General features: G+C 42.9%; 1 protein-coding gene across 4 annotated transcripts in view; it reads right to left on the bottom strand.

The window, feature by feature from the left end:
• ADHFE1 (alcohol dehydrogenase iron containing 1) overlaps window positions 1-19491 on the bottom strand; it is a 47448-nt gene that overhangs the window by 704 nt on the left and 27253 nt on the right. For 2 of the 4 annotated variants that reach the window (XM_077270591.1, XM_077270590.1), the window contains exons 9-15: window positions 15931-16036; window positions 15696-15848; window positions 15122-15220; window positions 13806-13884; window positions 9587-9683; window positions 4677-4834; window positions 2332-2449 (exon numbers count right to left, since the gene is read on the bottom strand). In XM_077270591.1, the coding sequence (XP_077126706.1) occupies window positions 2366-2449; window positions 4677-4834; window positions 9587-9683; window positions 13806-13884; window positions 15122-15220; window positions 15696-15848; window positions 15931-16036 (776 nt within the window). In that variant the 3' untranslated portion in view covers window positions 2332-2365. Of the gene's footprint in view, window positions 1-174; window positions 2450-4676; window positions 4835-9586; window positions 9684-13805; window positions 13885-15121; window positions 15221-15695; window positions 15849-15930; window positions 16037-19491 lie in introns of those variants that run through there. The other 2 variants (XM_077270592.1, XM_077270588.1) reach the window with 1 other exon arrangement.

The raw sequence follows: 19491 nt of genomic DNA, 5'->3' as shown, positions 1-19491 counted from the left end.
GCATGCGGATTTCCTGCAGAAAAAGACTGGTTTTGTTCAGGAAAATTCTGCAGAAAATCCGGACGTGTGCACATAGCCTTACATTAGTAAAAATCTGGCTTTTTAACAGGAGACTGTACACTTTTTTACATTCATTGTAAATACGGTTGAAAGAAAGAAAAGTTTTAAAATCTACATTTTAAAGAAACATTTATTACAATGTATAGTACAAGGAACAGATACAACTTAAATGGAAAATTGCCGCTGTGTTGTTGCTATATTGCGCTATTTGTTAATGAGTTAATATTCCACATGAAAAAGACAATGGATGAATTTAGCCATTTTATACCAACTTTAGCTCATGCTTTTTCAATTTGAATTCAGAATACCCAAATATATACCCAACTGGTATATCCGATATGGTACACTGTAGGTTAAATATTCACAGCTTTAAAACGTGAGATACCAGTGAAATTATCAACACTCCAAAATAGAACTCTCTTTGCATGGTATCAAAAGGGTTCTCTTTTAAAGCTTTTTGACACCGCATCATTCCATCAACAGTACAGTTAAAGGGAACCTGTCATGTAAAAACATGCTATTAATGTGCAGATATGGGGTTAATCTGCAGAGTAACAGCATTCTGAAGCTGCCTGGTGACTGCACTGAGAGCCCCACTGCTGGGAGGAAATGTTCTTTATTCTTCCCAGCAGCCTTGGACTTTCAGTCATAGGGATGCGACTTGCGAGTTTTCAGTCACTGCTCAGCGGCGGCTGTAACCATGCCCCCAGCACTGACTGACAGCCAGCTCAGCATTAGGGTATGTGCACACGTCAGGATTTCTTTCTGCAAGAAATCCACATTTTTTTTTTGCGTTTTTTTCCCGTTTTTTTAACATTTTGCAAGCGAAATTAGCTTGCAGAATGCTAAAGTTTTCCAAGCGATCTGTAGCATCGCTTGGAAAACTGACTGACAGGTTGGTCACACTTGTCAAACATAGTGTTTGACAAGTGTGACCAACTTTTTACTATAGATGCAGCATCAATAGTAAAAGATAGAATGTTTAAAAATAATTAAAAAAATGGTTATACTCACCTGTAGACAGCTGATCTCCTCAGCGGCGTCCGTTCCTATAGATGGTGTGTGTGTGCAGGACCTTCGATGACGTCGCGGTCACATGAGCGGTCACGCGACCAATCACAAGACCGCGACGTCATCGCAGGTCCTTCACACACACCATCTATAGGAACGGAAGCGGCAGCGTGCACCGATGAGAGGCGGGAAGACTCCTGGGGCCATCAGAGGGTGAGTATATGACTATTTTCTATTTTAATTATTTTTTTTTTTTACCAATTATATGGTGCCCAGTCCATGGAGGAGAGTCTCCTCTCCTCCACCCTGGGTACCAACCGCACATGATCTGCCTACTTTCCGCATGGTGGGCACAGCCACATGCGGAAAGTAAGCAAATCAATGCATTCCCAGGTGTGCGGAATCCCCGCAATTCCGCAAATTTAATGAACATGTTGCTTTTTTTTCCCGCGGAAAAAAATGCAACATTTGCACAAGAAATGCGGAATTCACTGTAAATAATAGGAGGCATATGTAAGCGTTTTTTTCGCGTATAAAAACGCGAAAAAACGCGAAAAAAACGCGAAAAATACTGAACGTGTGCACATGGCCTTAGAGCTGGATGTCAGTCAGTGCTGGGGGGAGGTTACAGCCACCACTCACTGTATACTGAACAGTGACTGAAGCCACGACAGCGACACCCACATGACTGAAAGCCGTGAGGAATAAAGATAATTTCCTCCCGGTAGCGGGGCTCTCAGTGGGGGTACCAAAGCTATAAAACTGCAGATTAACCCCATACCTGTTTTTCACATCACAGGTTCCCTTTAATATATCTATTGTAACATGTCTTTCACACTAATTCACGTCTATGAGATCGGATCTCAAGGACTAAAGCGCAGGATGACATATGATTATATAATTCTATATCTTGGTTGCCAACTGTCTAGAAATTCCTGCACAGACCATAATAAAAAAAATCAACTGATCCGTTCAGTATTTTTTCAAAGCAGGAAAAGCTTGAACTGGTTATTGTTCACAGTAAATGCGGCTAATTTTTTCACATCAGTATTTCAATCTGTAGATACTTATAATGTCTATGACTTGTTATAGTTTTCCATTGTGTCTAATGAGTCGTTCAGAAAAATAGAAGTCGGCAACCCAGCTCTATATACGGTACATCCTGTATACTGTGTCTCCAGCATGGTCTTAGCACCTATGTCGAGGTCACAGACTATTCTTATTAATATTCCCATTGTAAGAGACATCATTTATTAATACCCAGAGAGCCTCCTCCATCCATGTGAACTCCAAATCAATAAAGTTTCATTGATGCTTCGAACAACTTTGACAGGTCTTCTTCAGAGTGAAGCCTTGGGGACAACTTTGTAACTCGCTCCTAAAATGTCGAAAAAAAACAGGTACTGAAAATTATTACAAAATAATAATGATCCTATAATTATATGACTATTTTGTGTTCACAAAGTAAAAGCGAGTCTCTACATTTTATAAGTCTACCTGGTAACCATCAGCAAGTAGGTGCTGCTGATGGATCCTATTACAGTCTTAGTTTTATCCTAAATCTGGCTGATATTAGGTGAACATTCACATTTTTTTAGTCTACTCTATTGCCCCCACGGCACATTAATAGACTATGCCATGCCTGCCTCCTGCCAGCTATGTCCCTTCATTGGCTATATACTACTGTATCCATACAAGTATTTCTCGTCAGAAAGAACTGGCAATAACCACCCCTTTTTTGTGATATAAGATAAAACTATCCTTCAATTTAGCGTCAGCTCTGCATTACAGCAGTACTTTTGATACCCCCTGACTCCCCACCTTTGATGAATAAATACAGTTTTTATCTCTCCTGTAGTGTATGTAAATCTCCTCGGTCCGATCCGATGGGCGGGGCTTATTCTCCTTCTCCCACCCTCCTGTCTTGCTATACGCATTTATTTCTCCTCCTTCCTGGGTTCACGTACAGTTGCCGCGCGTGCGCATTGAATTGCCCTCTCAGTATCAGTATTGCGCATGCACCGGCATTTTTCATTACGTTCTATGCCCCAGAAGTCTTGCCACGCAAGGGGTCGAAGAACGTAATGAAAAATGCGGGCGTATGCGCAATAATGATTTTATGCTTTGACCACAGCTGGGCAAAGCATACTGCGCACGCGCGAGAGGCCATTTCAATGTGCACGAGCGGCAACTCTACGGGATCTGTGCTATTCACAGATCTCACTACATACAGCAAACAGAGGAGGGGGGGGGGAGAGAAGGAGAATTAGCCCTGCCTATCGGACCGGACCGAGGAGATTTACACGCAGGAGAGACAAAAATGCTATTTAGTCATCAAAGGTGGGGAGTCAGGGGGTATCAAAAGTACTGCTATAATGCAGAGCTGATGCTAAATTGAAGGATATTTTTACCTCATATCACAAAAAAGGGGTGACAGATTCCCTTTAAGAATCCTCAAATTGAGCCTGCTTTCCATACTTTAATGTCTGGAAATAAAAAATACAGGTGAGTGTTGGCTACAGGGAAGGATACATGTACTGTATTTATGACAAGTGAAGAGTCACTGTTCGGGGGGATTTTATGATAGTATGTCAGCGTCTAGGTAAATAGTGACAGATATGAAGTATTTTCTAACTTCTCATAAGAAATGCAAATTATCATATATCTATAAAAACAGGACACAAGACACTGACAGCTGCTTCCTTCTGAAAGACGCACAGAGCTCATCATGTGCGCTCCTCCTACCCGTATATTGAGGATGAGCCACTGTATGTTGCTGAGCCCCTTCCCTCCTGCATACACTTTGTGAGACCACCCAAGTATACTTTATAAATACAGTCCACTATTGAGGATTACACTTAATACCTGGATTTATTAAGGCTGTGTTCACACTTCATTGTTGGTTTATAATAAAAAGTGAAAAAAACAGAGGGAACCATCACATATTGAATATCACCATTGACACCCCATTGTGATTTCTGCCATCTTGACATGGCAAAATAATCACCAAATCTGCCATAATCTGCAATAAAGCCTCTGATATACAATAAAGCCTTTAACTGGCCATACATTAGATAATGATCATTCGGTTGACAGCTATATCTCCTGAGTCCCCAATGCACAGGAACACTCAGCTCGGCTGACTCTCAGAGAGCTGCTGATAGACCCCTTTCAGACTCCTCCGTCCCCCTCCACACCATTCTGGCAGAGGCTAATCTCTGCGACTAATAAAAGGACCAGATCTTTCTCAGTCCCCCAGGACAACATCTGTCTGGATAGAATAGGGAGGCTCCATACCCATTAGATGATGGCTGACTTTTATCTAAATGTGATTGAGGTCATGTTTTCACTTGGCCATACTGTGTTATGTTTTTGGATAATTTTTATTAGTGGCCCTGACAAAGCGAGGAACATCCAGATAATGGGCCTATCTCCATAAAACAAGTCCTAAATAATATGTTCATTACTCCTCTCTTTCAATGACCCAGGATCCAGTCATACAAAGATCTGATTGCTCAGGAGGTCCTGAGGGTTCCTGAAACTATGGTAACAAGGAGGACAATACATTAGAGTTTATAGTACAGTACTACATTTGGAAACTGCACCTGAGGCAAAGTTCCTTTAACCAATGCAGGAATATCAGCCGTACTGTAGCCCACAGCTGCCAGGCCATCATCTACATTCAGGTCAAAGAGAAACTTCCGTAGTGTGTCTGCCAAAATAAGCCCAGCATCTTTGATTTTGGCGGTCCGGACGTCAGCCCCTAAATGAAAACAGACAGCTTTAACTGTGGGTTGTAGACATGTGCAGAAGGACCTAGATCATGCAGAAGGTTCAGAGAGAGTCTTTCATTGAGTGCATGCACAGTGGTACATAAACTGGAAATATTACTATCAAGTCAGGCATTCAGGGAATACTCCCCTTGAGAAAGCACACGCGAAACGCGCGTTGGGGACTCTACATGAATTTTGCACATTCTTCTTATAATAGAAGAGGAATATCCAGCTTCACGGGTGCAGTCTTCTTTATTTGGTAGAAAATTCAAATTGCAGTTAAACCATTGCCAAAATAGTAAAAGCATCCTCACGTGTCAAGGCACGCTTAATCATCGATTCTGGCAGAAATGTTTTCTTGCTCCGGACTACAGTAACACACACATTATGGTGAGCTGGATTTTCTATATACTTTCTTATCATGGATAAGCTGTCCATAAGATTTCTTTTTACACTTTTTGATCCCATTGTTTATTCATTTAGGAACTTCTCCCTGAGATCTGCATTTATATCATACTCTTTGATATTGTTCTTCATTTCCTAACAGTTCATGGCCGCATATTGATCTTTTCCTCGGTCATTGTCACTTCTTTTAGGCTAGGTTCCCATTGCGTTAATGGGATAGCGCTAACGGACAGCGTTGCACGGCGAAATTAACGCCGTGCACCGCGTCCGTTAGCGCTCCCATTGCCGGCAATGTTAGAGCGCATTGCTAGCGCGTGTCATTTTCGGCACGCGCTAGCGATGTGCCGGTCTTTTGTAGCGCGCCTCGGACGCTGCTTGCAGCGTCCGCGGCGCGCCAGAGGTCCGTTCCCCGCTCTCGCAGATCGGGGATCTGCGAGAGCGGGGACGTTAACGCGACCCCTGAACGCGGCCCCGAAAAAGACATTGCGTTAGCGCAATCCGCTAGCGGTCGCGCTAAACGGATTGCACTAACACAATCTGAACCTAGCCTTACACATCAGTCTATGCTCACATGTTGCATATTTTTTTCTGCAGACAACACCTGCTCTCTTGGCAGTAAAGAAGCCGCTTACAAAAATCAAGTTTTCCTGCGTATTTGCTGCGTTTTTGTTGCTTTTTTTCTTTTGCCGTGTTTTTATTGTCTCTTGTGCATGCTGATGAAGTTTAGTGTCCAAAAAAATCATGATGCAACTTCCTTAAGGTTTTTGCAACAAAACCTGATACCTGTGTATTTTGCTGCATTTTTGCACTTACTCGTTTCTATGGATAAAAAAAAGCTGAAAAAGTGCTGAACGTGGTGACAAGCTCCAGTTCACAAAAATGCAGAAGTCTGGAAAAAAAAAACAATGTTTGTGCATGAGATTTCTGAAATCTCGTAGCTTTTAAAATTTGCATTAAAAAACGCAGCAAAAATGCAATGTGTGAACATAGCCTCACTAGATACATTGCATTTTGACTGTGTGATTATGCAGTTTCTGTGTCTTCCTTATTATATGTGACATATGAACTTTCATATATTGACTGTGACCTGGCTGTATTTATGCTGCAAATCCTTGGATTTTTCTTGGATATTTTTATTTTTGGCAAACTTCTTAATATTTTTTGCTTTCATTGTTATTACTACATATTATATTAATAAAATGTTGTATCTTTACTAAATGAATGCAGTACTCCAGTCTGCGTGACACATGTAGGTCTTATATCGTTGGAGTCCATTCCATACTATCTAACAAGTTAAGGGGATCAGGAGTTTTTTTTTTACAACATGCTCCTAACCAGGATAATATATTTATGCCCTGTGACTATAATTATACTTTCTTCATGGCCAGATAGCGTTTTCAATTCATCTTAAGTGAAAAATCAGAATCAGAAATATATCCCTGCAGACTATTGCAGGTGACGTGCTCCATCAATATATCAAATAGCTGCACTAAATGCTTGTAACTAAAGTTGTTAACTAGCCAGAAAAAAAACAGCAAGAATTAAAGGGGTTATCTGGGACTATTTTTCTTTTACTATGGACCTAAGAACTACCTGGCAAAGTTGCTGCCCACCTTCCTTCCTGTTGTGCCCGGCACCACTCCTGCTGGCGATTCTGTGGCTTATGCTGGTATCACGTTGACAGAGCGGCAGCTTCTCTTTCACTCTGCTGACATCATGCTGACTGACAGCCAGCTGCAGGGAGACGGCTGTCAATCAGCATGACGCTAGCAGTCACTCCCCATCAACAGAGCAGAGTGGGAGAGGAAGAGCTGCTCTGGTGACGTGAAGCAGCAGAATCACTGGCAGGAGCGATCAGTGGCCGCTCTGTGATGGAGTCAGGTAGAACAGACAGATAGTTAACAACTATAACAACTACCTGCCTGTAAGTTTTTAGGCCCGTAGGGGAAAAATATCCCGGATACAGCCTTTAACACTGGGAGCTGTGTATAGTAAGACAGCGATGGAGTAAGATTACGTTCTATTTCATCTGCATATTTCTTCTTTGTTTTCCAGGAATAGAGAGTAGAAAGAGTTGTGCTACTGTGGGCAAGCTTGGGACGCAATTTAAGACAGACCAAATTTATCAAAAGCCGCTTTACTATGAGTGAAGTATAAAGCGGATGAGCAACTTTAGGAATTCCGGAGTATGTCAGGGTCTGCCCCATTATTGGTCCCAGCTGTCATAAATATGAAGTCATGACCATGAACCAATTTTCAAAAATAAATAAATCATTTAAAAAAATAATACCAGTAAACTAGTTTTAGTTAAAAAAAAAAATAAAAAATGTCACCACCATACTTGTGACACTTAAAATACGAAGAATTTTGTGATGTGCTGCAGGTATTTATGCGTCGTAGGGTCTAGCCATGTGTCGCATTTAACAAAGTAACATTTATCATGAGCCATGCAGCATTTTATAATTTTTCCCATGCACTGCTATAATGACTATTAAGTCCCTAGCACATTTCATTATTAATGTCTGATTCTCTGCCCTGCCATAGTTCAAAGGAAGATAAGTGATTATACAGTGACACCTAGTGGTCATGTGAGGAAACGATTGCAAGAACCCATCTGTTTACAGAAGACCAAGTCTTGTGGTTGTTGTGTAATCTATATTTTCAGCTTTGAGTTAATGATATGCTCGTGCTCCGGGGCGGCCTGTGGGGGTCTTCATGTGGTGCTCTGCTTAGATAGTCATAATGATGGCTTATGACAGGTCACTGATCCCTCACTGACCTACCCCCTATTTTACATACTGTATATAAACGGTGCACTTTTTCTGTTTTAAAAATTAAAAACATTAAAGAACCCAGAAGGATCCCATCATGATCAATGAGGCTACTTTGCTACCATTTTTATGCAACGGATCTATTTTTCACATTAATTGCATTTGTCTCTTGTTAAAAATGAAACTAACTGTTCAAAAACATATGTGATTGGAGGCCCAACATTGTGCTTTACACATGATAAAACACGGCATGCTATTTACACCGTACACCTCTCTCATATCACGAAAGGCACAAAACACCAAGTTATCATTTGGATCCTGCGCATGTTTAATACATAGTGATTTCATTATAAGCATTTCTGGTATATTACATAACTAAGAGAAAGACAGGTTTTTTGTTTTTTTTTGTTACTTCCTGATCTATGCCACAGCAGTAACCATTCGGGATTAGAGGAGACAACTTGGCATACGGTATAGCCCCTTAGTGACGGAGCCACATTTTTAAAATCTGACCAGTGTCACTTTATGTGGTAATAACTCTGGAACGCTTCAACAAATCCCAGTGATTTTGAGAATGTTTTTTCGTGACACATTATACTTTATGTTAATGGTAAATTTAGGTCGATATGTTTTGTGTTTATAACAAAATATCAGAAATTAATAAATAATAACAACATTTCCCACATGTCTGCTTTACATCAGCACCATTTGTAAAATGTTCTTTTATTTTGTGAGCATTTTAGGAGGTTTAAAAATGTAGCAGTCATTTTTCATTTTTTTGAAAGAAATTTAGAATTATTTTTTTTAGGTACCTATCCAGGTTGCATTTAGGGGTCCCATATATTGGGAAACTCCCAAAAGTTATACCATTTTAAAAACAGCACCCTCTGACACTGCTGTCATGTAGTTTATTAACCCTTCAGGTGATTTTCAGGAATTAATACAAAGTGGCATGACAGAAATGAAAATGTGTATTTTTACCACCTAAAAGTCTCTAACTTCTGAACAGGTTATAACAGCCGTCAAGACTCTAAGGCCGCTATTTGGTCATGAATTGTCATTGGCAAACATCAGGACCACACAATCATGATCTGAGGGCACCAATTGGAATAAAAAGGAAGCCTCCACACTCTGTTAACCATTTATAATGATGTAGTCACTATTGACAGCAGCATCTAAGGGGTTAAACAGATTTGGACGGTGCAAACACTGATCGTGGCTGATGCAGCAAGTTGTCAGCTATAGTGGACAGCCGACAGCTGCTGGATTGGCACCTGTATGGGGAGGTTATTCTCTTATATCTCAGGTCAGTAAAAAGACGTATTGGCGGTCATTAAGGGGTTAATACATTACCAATATAAAAGTGAATTGCTTGCAGCTTTAATGTATAAAAATGATTACCACAAAGATCTCTTAGTCATTGTACACACTGCATACAATCTATCACACTCAGCCATTTATTTGCCACAAATTTTCAATTAACAATTTGTCAACAAAGTGAGAAATTTTAAAGGTAAATAAAAATTCACTCAATATTTCTTTAGTGCAAAAGTGAGAAATTCTTACCAAGTATCTCCGCTGCCTCTAGGTGGCGCTCTGGGCACATGGATCCGGTAAATGAAAATACCGCTGGTGATGTGAGCACTACTGAAAGTCCATGAGGCTGCGGAACACAAATCATTAATTAAACATAAATAAAGATTTTTGGAATCTGTTTCTCTTTCGTCTTCATTGGGGGACACAGAAAACCATGGAATAGTCTGCTGCCACCTGGAGGTTGACACTATTATTACATTCTAAATGAAAAGTGGCTGCTCCCCAGCAACTATACCTCTTCTGCTGGCCTCAGGCTCCCTCAGATAAGTGAGAAAGCAGTGGGAGAGACAAAAACATTAAAGGAAAAAAACTGAATTACACCCTGAGAGAAAAATAACGAATAGATGCAACCAAGAGTGGGCGCTGTGTCCCCCAATAAAGACTAATGAGAAACAGATTTTACGGCGAGTACCAGAAATCGTTATTTCTCGGTCGCTTCACTGAGAGACACACAGAACCATGGGACGTCAAACCTGTCACCTGGGGTGGGAAAAATAAATAGTGTACTGATACTACCAAATCCTGAGAATTTACAGGCAATTACCGCCTGCAATATCTGTCAGCGGGGTCTCTAAGAGCGGCACTCATCACTGTAATAATAGATAAGGCAGAAAGACAAGAGAATGGTAAGAAAGGGGGAGACTGTGGGACATAGAAGTGTATAGGATACACAGGCGGCCGACCCTTGCGCCAGTTGCTCACATCCATGTTACATGGTCTGGCTGCGGATCTCCGGACTCAGACTTAGCAGCCTCACATATGTCTGTAGGAGACCCAGGGCACGGCTGTGTATTATGGGAGACCCAGGGCACGGTTGTGTATTATGGGAGACCCAGGGCACGGCTGTGTATTATGGGAGACCCAGGGCATGGGTGTGTATTATGGGAGACCCAGGGCATGGGTGTGTATTATGGGAGACCCAGGGCATGGGTGTGTATTATGGGAGACCCAGGCCACGGCTGTGTATTATGGGAGACCCAGGGCACGGTTGTGTATTATGGGAGACCCAGGGCACGGGTGTGTATTATGGGAGACCCAGGCCACGGCTGTGTATTATGGGAGACCCAGGCCACGGCTGTGTATTATGGGAGACCCAGGGCACGGGTGTGTATTATGGGAGACCCAGAGCATGGGTGTGTATTATGGGAGACCCAGGGCACGGGTGTGTATTATGGGAGACCCAGAGCACGGTTGTGTATTATGGGAGACCCAGAGCACGGGTGTGTATTATGGGAGACCCAGAGCACGGTTGTGTATTATGGGAGACCCAGAGCACGGTTGTGTATTATGGGAGACCCAGAGCATGGGTGTGTATTATGGGAGACCCAGGGCATGGGTGTGTATTATGGGAGACCCAGAGCACGGTTGTGTATTATGGGAGACCCAGAGCACGGTTGTGTATTATGGGAGACCCAGAGCATGGGTGTGTATTATGGGAGACCCAGGGCATGGGTGTGTATTATGGGAGACCCAGGGCATGGGTGTGTATTATGGGAGACCCAGGCCACGGCTGTGTATTATGGGAGACCCAGGGCACGGTTGTGTATTATGGGAGACCCAGGGCACGGGTGTGTATTATGGGAGACCCAGGCCACGGCTGTGTATTATGGGAGACCCAGGCCACGGCTGTGTATTATGGGAGACCCAGGGCACGGGTGTGTATTATGGGAGACCCAGGGCACGGGTGTGTATTATGGGAGACCCAGAGCACGGTTGTGTATTATGGGAGACCCAGAGCACGGGTGTGTATTATGGGAGACCCAGGGCACGGTTGTGTATTATGGGAGACCCAGGCCACGGCTGTGTATTATGGGAGACCCAGGGCACGGGTGTGTATTATGGGAGACCCAGGCCACGGCTGTGTATTATGGGAGACCCAGAGCACGGTTGTGTATTATGGGAGACCCAGGGCACAGCTGTGTATTATGGGAGACCCAGGGCACGGGTGTGTATTATGGGAGACCCAGAGCACGGTTGTGTATTATGGGAGACCCAGGGCACGGTTGTGTATTATGGGAGACCCAGGGCACAGCTGTGTATTATGGGAGACCCAGGGCACGGTTGTGTATTATGGGAGACCCAGAGCACGGTTGTGTATTATGGGAGACCCAGAGCACGGGTGTGTATTATGGGAGACCCAGGGCACGGGTGTGTATTATGGGAGACCCAGGCCACGGCTGTGTATTATGGGAGACCCAGGGCACGGGTGTGTATTATGGGAGACCCAGAGCACGGGTGTGTATTATGGGAGACCCAGGGCACAGCTGTGTATTATGGGAGACCCAGGGCACGGTTGTGTATTATGGGAGACCCAGGGCACGGTTGTGTATTATGGGAGACCCAGGGCACAGCTGTGTATTATGGGAGACCCAGGGCACGGCTGTGTATTATGGGAGACCCAGAGCACGGTTGTGTATTATGGGAGACCCAGAGCACGGGTGTGTATTATGGGAGACCCAGGGCACGGTTGTGTATTATGGGAGACCCAGGGCACAGCTGTGTATTATGGGAGACCCAGGGCACGGCTGTGTATTATGGGAGACCCAGGGCACGGTTGTGTATTATGGGAGACCCAGGGCACGGGTGTGTATTATGGGAGACCCAGAGCACGGTTGTGTATTATGGGAGACCCAGGGCATGGGTGTGTATTATGGGAGACCCAGGGCACGGGTGTGTATTATGGGAGACCCAGGGCATGGGTGTGTATTATGGGAGACCCAGGGCACGGTTGTGTATTATGGGAGACCCAGGGCACGGGTGTGTATTATGGGAGACCCAGGGCATGGGTGTGTATTATGGGAGACCCAGGGCACGGGTGTGTATTATGGGAGACCCAGGCCACGGCTGTGTATTATGGGAGACCCAGAGCACGGGTGTATTATGGGAGACCCAGGGCACGGCACGGGTGTGTATTATGGGAGACCCAGGGCACGGTTGTGTATTATGGGAGACCCCGGGCATGGGTGTGTATTATGGGAGACCCAGGGCACGGCACGGGTGTGTATTATGGGAGACCCAGGGCACGGTTGTGTATTATGGGAGACCCAGGGCACGGCACGGGTGTGTATTATGGGAGACCCAGGGCATGGGTGTGTATTATGGGAGACCCAGGGCACGGTTGTGTATTATGGGAGACCCAGGGCACGGTTGTGTATTATGGGAGACCCATGGGCATGGGTGTGTATTATGGGAGACCCAGGGCACGGTTGTGTATTATGGAAGACCCAGGCCACAGCTGTGTATTATGGGAGACCCAGGGCACGGTTGTGTATTATGGAAGACCCAGGCCACAGCTGTGTATTATGGGAGACCCAGGGCACGGCTGTGTATTATGGTCCAAGTACGGATTGTGAACTATGATGTATGAAAATGGCCTTAGTCAGAAAGGTGTAACTAATCTAATGGTGTTACCTTAAATGTAATCCTGTCTGTGGTGGTAATGAGACGGCTGAAAAGAGTATTTACTGAACAGGAAGCCTAGCATCCAGCAGGTTTAGTGTGAAAATGGCAAGATTTCTATACAGATATATAGTGATATCCAAAAATATAGAGATGCTTAAAATATATATACGGTACATAAAACTAAAATTTAAACAATACGTCGTTTTCCAATGACACATTGCCAACAATAAAGTACAACACCACTTCTGCTTTATAAAACACAGCCCTATCTTGCAAAGTTTCAGAATGATATCTTCCGACACAGTATCTTAAAGGGAGTGGCTTCTTTCTCTGCCAGAATTGATCAGTCATTATCAAAATTTTCAAATCTGAGGTAAAATCTGTATTCAGTGCAGCCTGACTGTGACATTACTGACATAGGAGACGGCGGATGCTACGGATATGATTCTACGTAAACGGAAGAAGGAGGAGCTAGAAACAGCCCCCTCCTATCCACATAGACTCATCCATAGCAGCCGCCATCTCCTGTCTCAGTACTGTCACAGTCGGTCTGCACTGAATACAGATTTTACCTCAGATTTGAGAATTTTGATAATAACCAATCAATTTTGTCAAAGACAGAAGCAAATTTGTCTGATAAGATATATTACAAAGTTGCTTATTTTCATGTGTCCTATTGATTTATGAAATAAAAATGATAACGATGGTTACTCTTTTAAGTAAAAATAGAAAAAAGGATGGGACACTTTATTATTAGTGAAGGCAATACTGTGGAGGACATACTTACCACTATTGGGTGATCCACATTGTAATCCTTTGCTCTGTACTTCTTCACCAGCCCTGCAATAGGGTATGACATCCCATGGCTGGAAGCATAAGATATTATTATTGATTACTATGACCCCAGTTCCAATTATTTGTTTTTTCTTTACATTAAAAATACAAGTTCTATGATATGTGTTGAGATTTCCATTGCACAGAGTGATAACGTTGCAGCCGTCTCTAGAAAAGCTTTGGAGTTAGGCTATGTGCACACGTTCAGGATTTTTCGCGTTTTTTCGGCCGTTTTCCGCGGAAAAAATGCTTAAAAAACGCATACATAAGCATCCCATCATTTTTAATGCATTCTGCAATTTTTGTGCACAAAATGCATTGCGGTAAAAAAAGCAGCATGTTCATTAATTTTGCGGATTTTTTGCGTTTTTGCCGCTATTTAATGCATTGGGAAGCTCCGGAAAAAAAAACGCGCAAAAAACGAGAGGAAAGAGCGAGAAAAACGCATGCGGATTTCCTGCAGAAAAAGTCCGGTTTTGTTCAGGAAAATTCTGCAGAAAATCCTGACGTGTGCACATAGCCTTAATGATGGGTCAGTACTGTCTCCATTGAACACAATGATAAATCTGTCTTTTGTAGGCTCCTGAGCGCCCCCTATTGGGGGCTGCAGCCAGACAGAAATATGTAATTACCGGTATATAGCTGTATTAGGAGATTTATAGCGCTGTAAAGAAACGAGTGCCAGCTGCTATAAAGATATTTTCCAGTAAAGAATTTAGGACATATTTGGATAAAAAATACACTTTAAAAGGGGTTGTCTGGGACTTACGATAGGTCATCAATATTTGATCAGTTGGAGTGGTGCGACACCCGGCATCCTCGCTGATCAGCTGTTTCCGCTGCTGGACGGAAGTGATCAGTTACAAAGCAGCACAACACAGCTCCGTTAACTTTATTCTGGCCGCTGGCGGGTACTGCTGATCTGCCCCATATTCGAATCAATAGGAAGCGGAGGTGCAGTACCAGGCTGCGGCCACTATACTGCTGTGCAGCTCTGCAACTGAGAGCTTCTGGCCTCCACTGGGACAACAGATTGGGAAGGGGTGCTGGGTGTCGCAACCTGACCAATCAGATACCGATAACCTATCCTAAAGGATAGTACATCAATGTAAAAGTCCTGGACAAACCTTTACACCTAGAAGGTATATTGTTATTACTCCTAATGTGCAGACAAACCTTTTTAGTGAAGATGCAATAAAGGCTATAGATAAACTTACTGGATAATGCGTATAATCGAATGGTGATATGAGGGATGTATAGCAAACTCACCAGAGATGTACCCCGGCATTTCCAAAGCCTATTCCAGCAAATGAACTGGCCAAATGCATTGAGAAACGAGCTTCACGGTCATCTGGGTTCTTAACAGCGCTGTTGACGGTAGAATTAAAATTATAATAATGTTTTTTCAGTTCCTAGAATATATAATACTAGTAACATTCAATCCTTCCTGCTTTAGGTATCTCTTAAAAGGTCATTCCCATCTTAAGAACTTACCCGATCTGGAGAACAGGGATCCGAAATGGCCCGCCTGAATGCAGGACAGGTGAACCACAGTTCCATTCATTCTCTATGGGCCTGCCGGAAAAACACATGCACTTTACTCTGCCATGTCCAGCAGTCCCATAGTGAATAAATGGAGCAGGGGTTTGCATGTTGTCCACTGCTACATTCAGACGGGGCTTTCCAGAGCCATGGTCACGGAATCGGCGCAGGTCTCAGCAGCCAAACACCATCAAACAGCAAGTTATCAGCTATTCTTTGGGTAGGTGATAACTTGTAAAGATAAGAATAACCCTTTAAGTGAAAATAGAAGTTTTTGTAGAAGTTGAAAAAGCCGACCCACCGTTTCAAGTACTTAGCGACGATCCTCAATGCATGTACGGCCCACACATCGCTAATAGGGTTACTGCCTTGGTAAGCAGGGCGGTTGATTGGATTGGTAGGACAAGGGCTACGCATATTATATGGGATAGCAGTATAGGATTCCAGCGAATGGCTGTAAAAAAAAAATTAGATATGCTACTGGTTATTATGTCACAGTATAATAGTAATTACAATAGAGATATAAAGATACCCACCATAATACATCAAATCCACTGTTGGCAACCACTCTCTCCGGCATATATAATGTGTGCTCTGGGTCAATCAGTCCTAGAGTGGGCTTTATGGCTCTTGCTGCTATACCTAAAAAGTATACATCATAAAAATGTTACACTGCACATATATGAGGCCGTATACAGATTGTGCTATATCAATATAACAATACAACTACATTCTTCCAATATCGACAGTGGATCACATTGGGCACTACATCAGAATCCCTATGCAGGAATGTTCTTCTGGTCTCTGTTCACATTACTTATGTGATCAAATTCTGTGTACAGCAGATGGGTAACCACTGCAGCCAATCACTAACAGTATGTACAGCACGTGACTGGCGGGACCAGTGATTGGGTGCAGCAGCGGTAACTATGGAATGTCATCGCTACGATATTGATGGGGTTCACCCATCTCATAAAGTGATGGTATATTACTTGTGTATGCCATCAATTTAGGAACGGTGGGGTCTGAAATTTGGGACCACCGTCGATCCTAAAATAAAGAAGCCATATGTTTTCTCAGTAAATTGCCTCTCCCAACCACTTGGTTGTAAAAGGGGATGCACTACAGTTATTTTTACACATTCAGATGGCAAATTTCTGCTTTGTGGTGTAAAAACAGTGAATAGGATGCAGCACTACATCTTTTTTTATTCTTAGAGGCCTGGAACCTCACTAAAGTATATATTGCAATATGCCATTATATTATGAAATGGAAAAATCTTGAAGCACCACTCCAGAGCGTTCTTTTTGCAGTGCTAGAGTGGTGCTTCTAATGAAAGGTCCCTGTCACTGGTCTTATACCATCTTGTAACCACAACTTCTGACGGGTTGGAAGTCAGAAGTAATAATCACAAGCTCTCAGTGTAAGTCTATGAGGACAGAACGAGGCTCTCATAGACTTGTATTGAGCTGCGACCTCCGTTCTGCACAGAAAACACTGGAGCGATCCGGCAGGTCACAAACTACCGGAGGCCGACGGTGATAGAAGGGGAAGACGGCGGCAGGTAAGTATCAGACTAAGTGATGGGACCTTAGATTCAAAGCACCACTACAGTGGTAAAACAAACAAACAAACAAACAAAAAAAGCAGGAACCACAGGCCGGGGAATTGGGGTGTGTAGAAGCTTGCTGTTTTTTGCAATATGCATCTACCTTTACTTAACCCTTTTAAAGAGGCTGAAAAAAATACTCGTAATAAAGACATGAACAAAGTCACGTGCATCTGTTTACTGGTGTCCTCATAAAAGGATTGTAAAACGATCACAATGTCACATTCTGAAAAAGGTTTATGTATTTAGAAAAAAAATTATGCAATTATAGTGTCTAAGACAGAAACCTCCTGTATCAGAAAGGCTCGTCAGCAATTTCATCACATTTGTTTAATCATTGTCCCGAATCCCCTAACCTGCAAATATTTAGACAATTATTAACTATAAGATGAATAAAGGACTTGTCCAATTTGAACAACTCCTTTCTGCATTACTGTCAGAAGGAAATTTATCATCAGAAAATGTTTGGAGTTACATGTATTTTTTTTACTATGGTAATGTTCTTTTTTATTTTTCATATTGAGTTCTGTGTTAAAAAAAAATAGAAACCTTCCAATTTTTAAACTGTCCACTGGAGCTATTCTACACTTATACTTCGTGCTCTTGCAGACAATCCATATGTACATTAATAGCAATACACTGTGGCAGCCCTGATCATTGGCATTTAAGCATCTAATGAGCATGTGCAAAGGTCATTGTGAAGGGGGATGGGGATAAGAGTCAGCTGTGACATTACCCATGAAGATTGCTGGTTCTGGTGTTATCAGCTGTGTACAGAGGTGTTGCCTATCATTGTAATCCTGACTGTGATAATAATGAGACTTCTGAAAAGGCTTCTGGAAAGAACACAAAGTATGAGACTAAAAGAGCCACAGTGACCAGTGTGAAAATTGCTAGATTTCAATATTTTTGCCAAATACAGATTGTGGTATGGAAAAAAAAGCAATAATTAAAAAAAAAAAAAAAAAAAAAATACATTTAACTTTCTGATGATACGTTCCCTTAAAACAGAACTTGTCACCTCGGAAAATGCCATTTACCTACAGATATATGGTTAATTTGCAGGTAAACAGCGTTTCGATGCTGACCGGTCGCCTTACTGAAAGTGCCGCTACTGGGAGAAAAAAAAATGTATTTCCTCCAGGGAGCTGCAGCTTTCAGTCATGAGATGTGCATAACGCGATCAGAGTCACTGCTCACCATACTGTGAGCCGCAGCTGTAAGCACGCCCCAGCACTTTGATTGACAGCTCTCTCTGCACATATGAGCTGCACCGCAAGTTGACAATTAAAGCACCGGGCGTACTTGCAATATAGTGAGCAGCGCTAAAAGTGGTGACTGTAGTTGCTCTGTGCACACCCCCATAACTAAGGGAGGAATTCAGTTCATTTTCACCTGGTACTTTCAGTAAGGCCAGGCAGCATTGTTATACTATTTATCTGCAGATTAATGTCATTGTTACAGATAAATAGAGTTTTCCGTGGTGACAGATTCTCTTGCAGACATATGGAAGTTGTATAGTGGAGTTCCTGACTTAAGTACACCTGATGCGAACATACAGTACAGACCAAAAGTTTGGACACACCTTCTCATTTAAAGATTTTTCTGTATTTTCATGACTATGAAAATTGTACATTCACACTGAAGGCATCAAAACTATGAATTAACACATGTGGAATTATATACTAAAAAAAGTGTGAAACAACTGAAATTATGTCTTATATTCTAGGTTCTTCAAAGTAGCCACCTTTTCCTTTGATGACTGCTTTGCACACTCTTGGCATTCTCTTGATAAACTTCAAGAGGTAGTCACCAGGAATGGTCTTCAACAATCTTGAAGGAGTTCCCAGAGATGCTTAGCACTTGTTGGCCCTTTTGCCTTTACTCTGCGGTCCAGCTCACCCCAAACCATCTCGATTGGGTTCAGGTCTGGTGACTGTGGATTCCAGGTCATCTGGCGTAGCACCCCATCACTCTCCTTCTTGGTTAAATAGCCCTTACACAGCCTGGAGGTGTGTTTGGGGTCATTGTCCTGTTGAAAAATAAATGATGGTCCAACTAAACGCAAACCGGAGGGAATAGCATGCCGCTGCAAGATGCTGTGGTAGCCATGCTGGTTCAGTATGCCTTCAATTTTGAATAAATCCCCAACAGTTTCACCAGCAAAGCACCCCCACAGCATCACACCTCCTCCTCCATGCTTCACGGTGGGAACCAGGCATGTAGAGTCCATCCGTTCACCTTTTCTGCGTCGCACAAAGACACGGTGGTTGGAACCAAAGATCTCAAATTTGGACTCATCAGACCAAAGCACAGATTTCCACTGGTCTAATGTCCATTCCTTGTGTTCTTTAGCCCAAACAAGTCTCTTCTGCTTGTTGCCAGTCCTTAGCGGTGGTTTCCTAGCAGCTATTTTACCACGAAGGCCTGCTGCACAAAGTCTCCTCTTAACAGTTGTTGTAGAGATGTGTCTGCTGCTAGAACTCTG

Source organism: Ranitomeya variabilis, chromosome 6 (assembly GCF_051348905.1).
Source record: "Ranitomeya variabilis isolate aRanVar5 chromosome 6, aRanVar5.hap1, whole genome shotgun sequence".
NCBI classification, from domain to species: domain Eukaryota; kingdom Metazoa; phylum Chordata; class Amphibia; order Anura; family Dendrobatidae; genus Ranitomeya; species Ranitomeya variabilis.
Note: the sequence above shows the minus strand (reverse complement) of the source record. Positions and strands in the feature narration are given on the sequence as shown.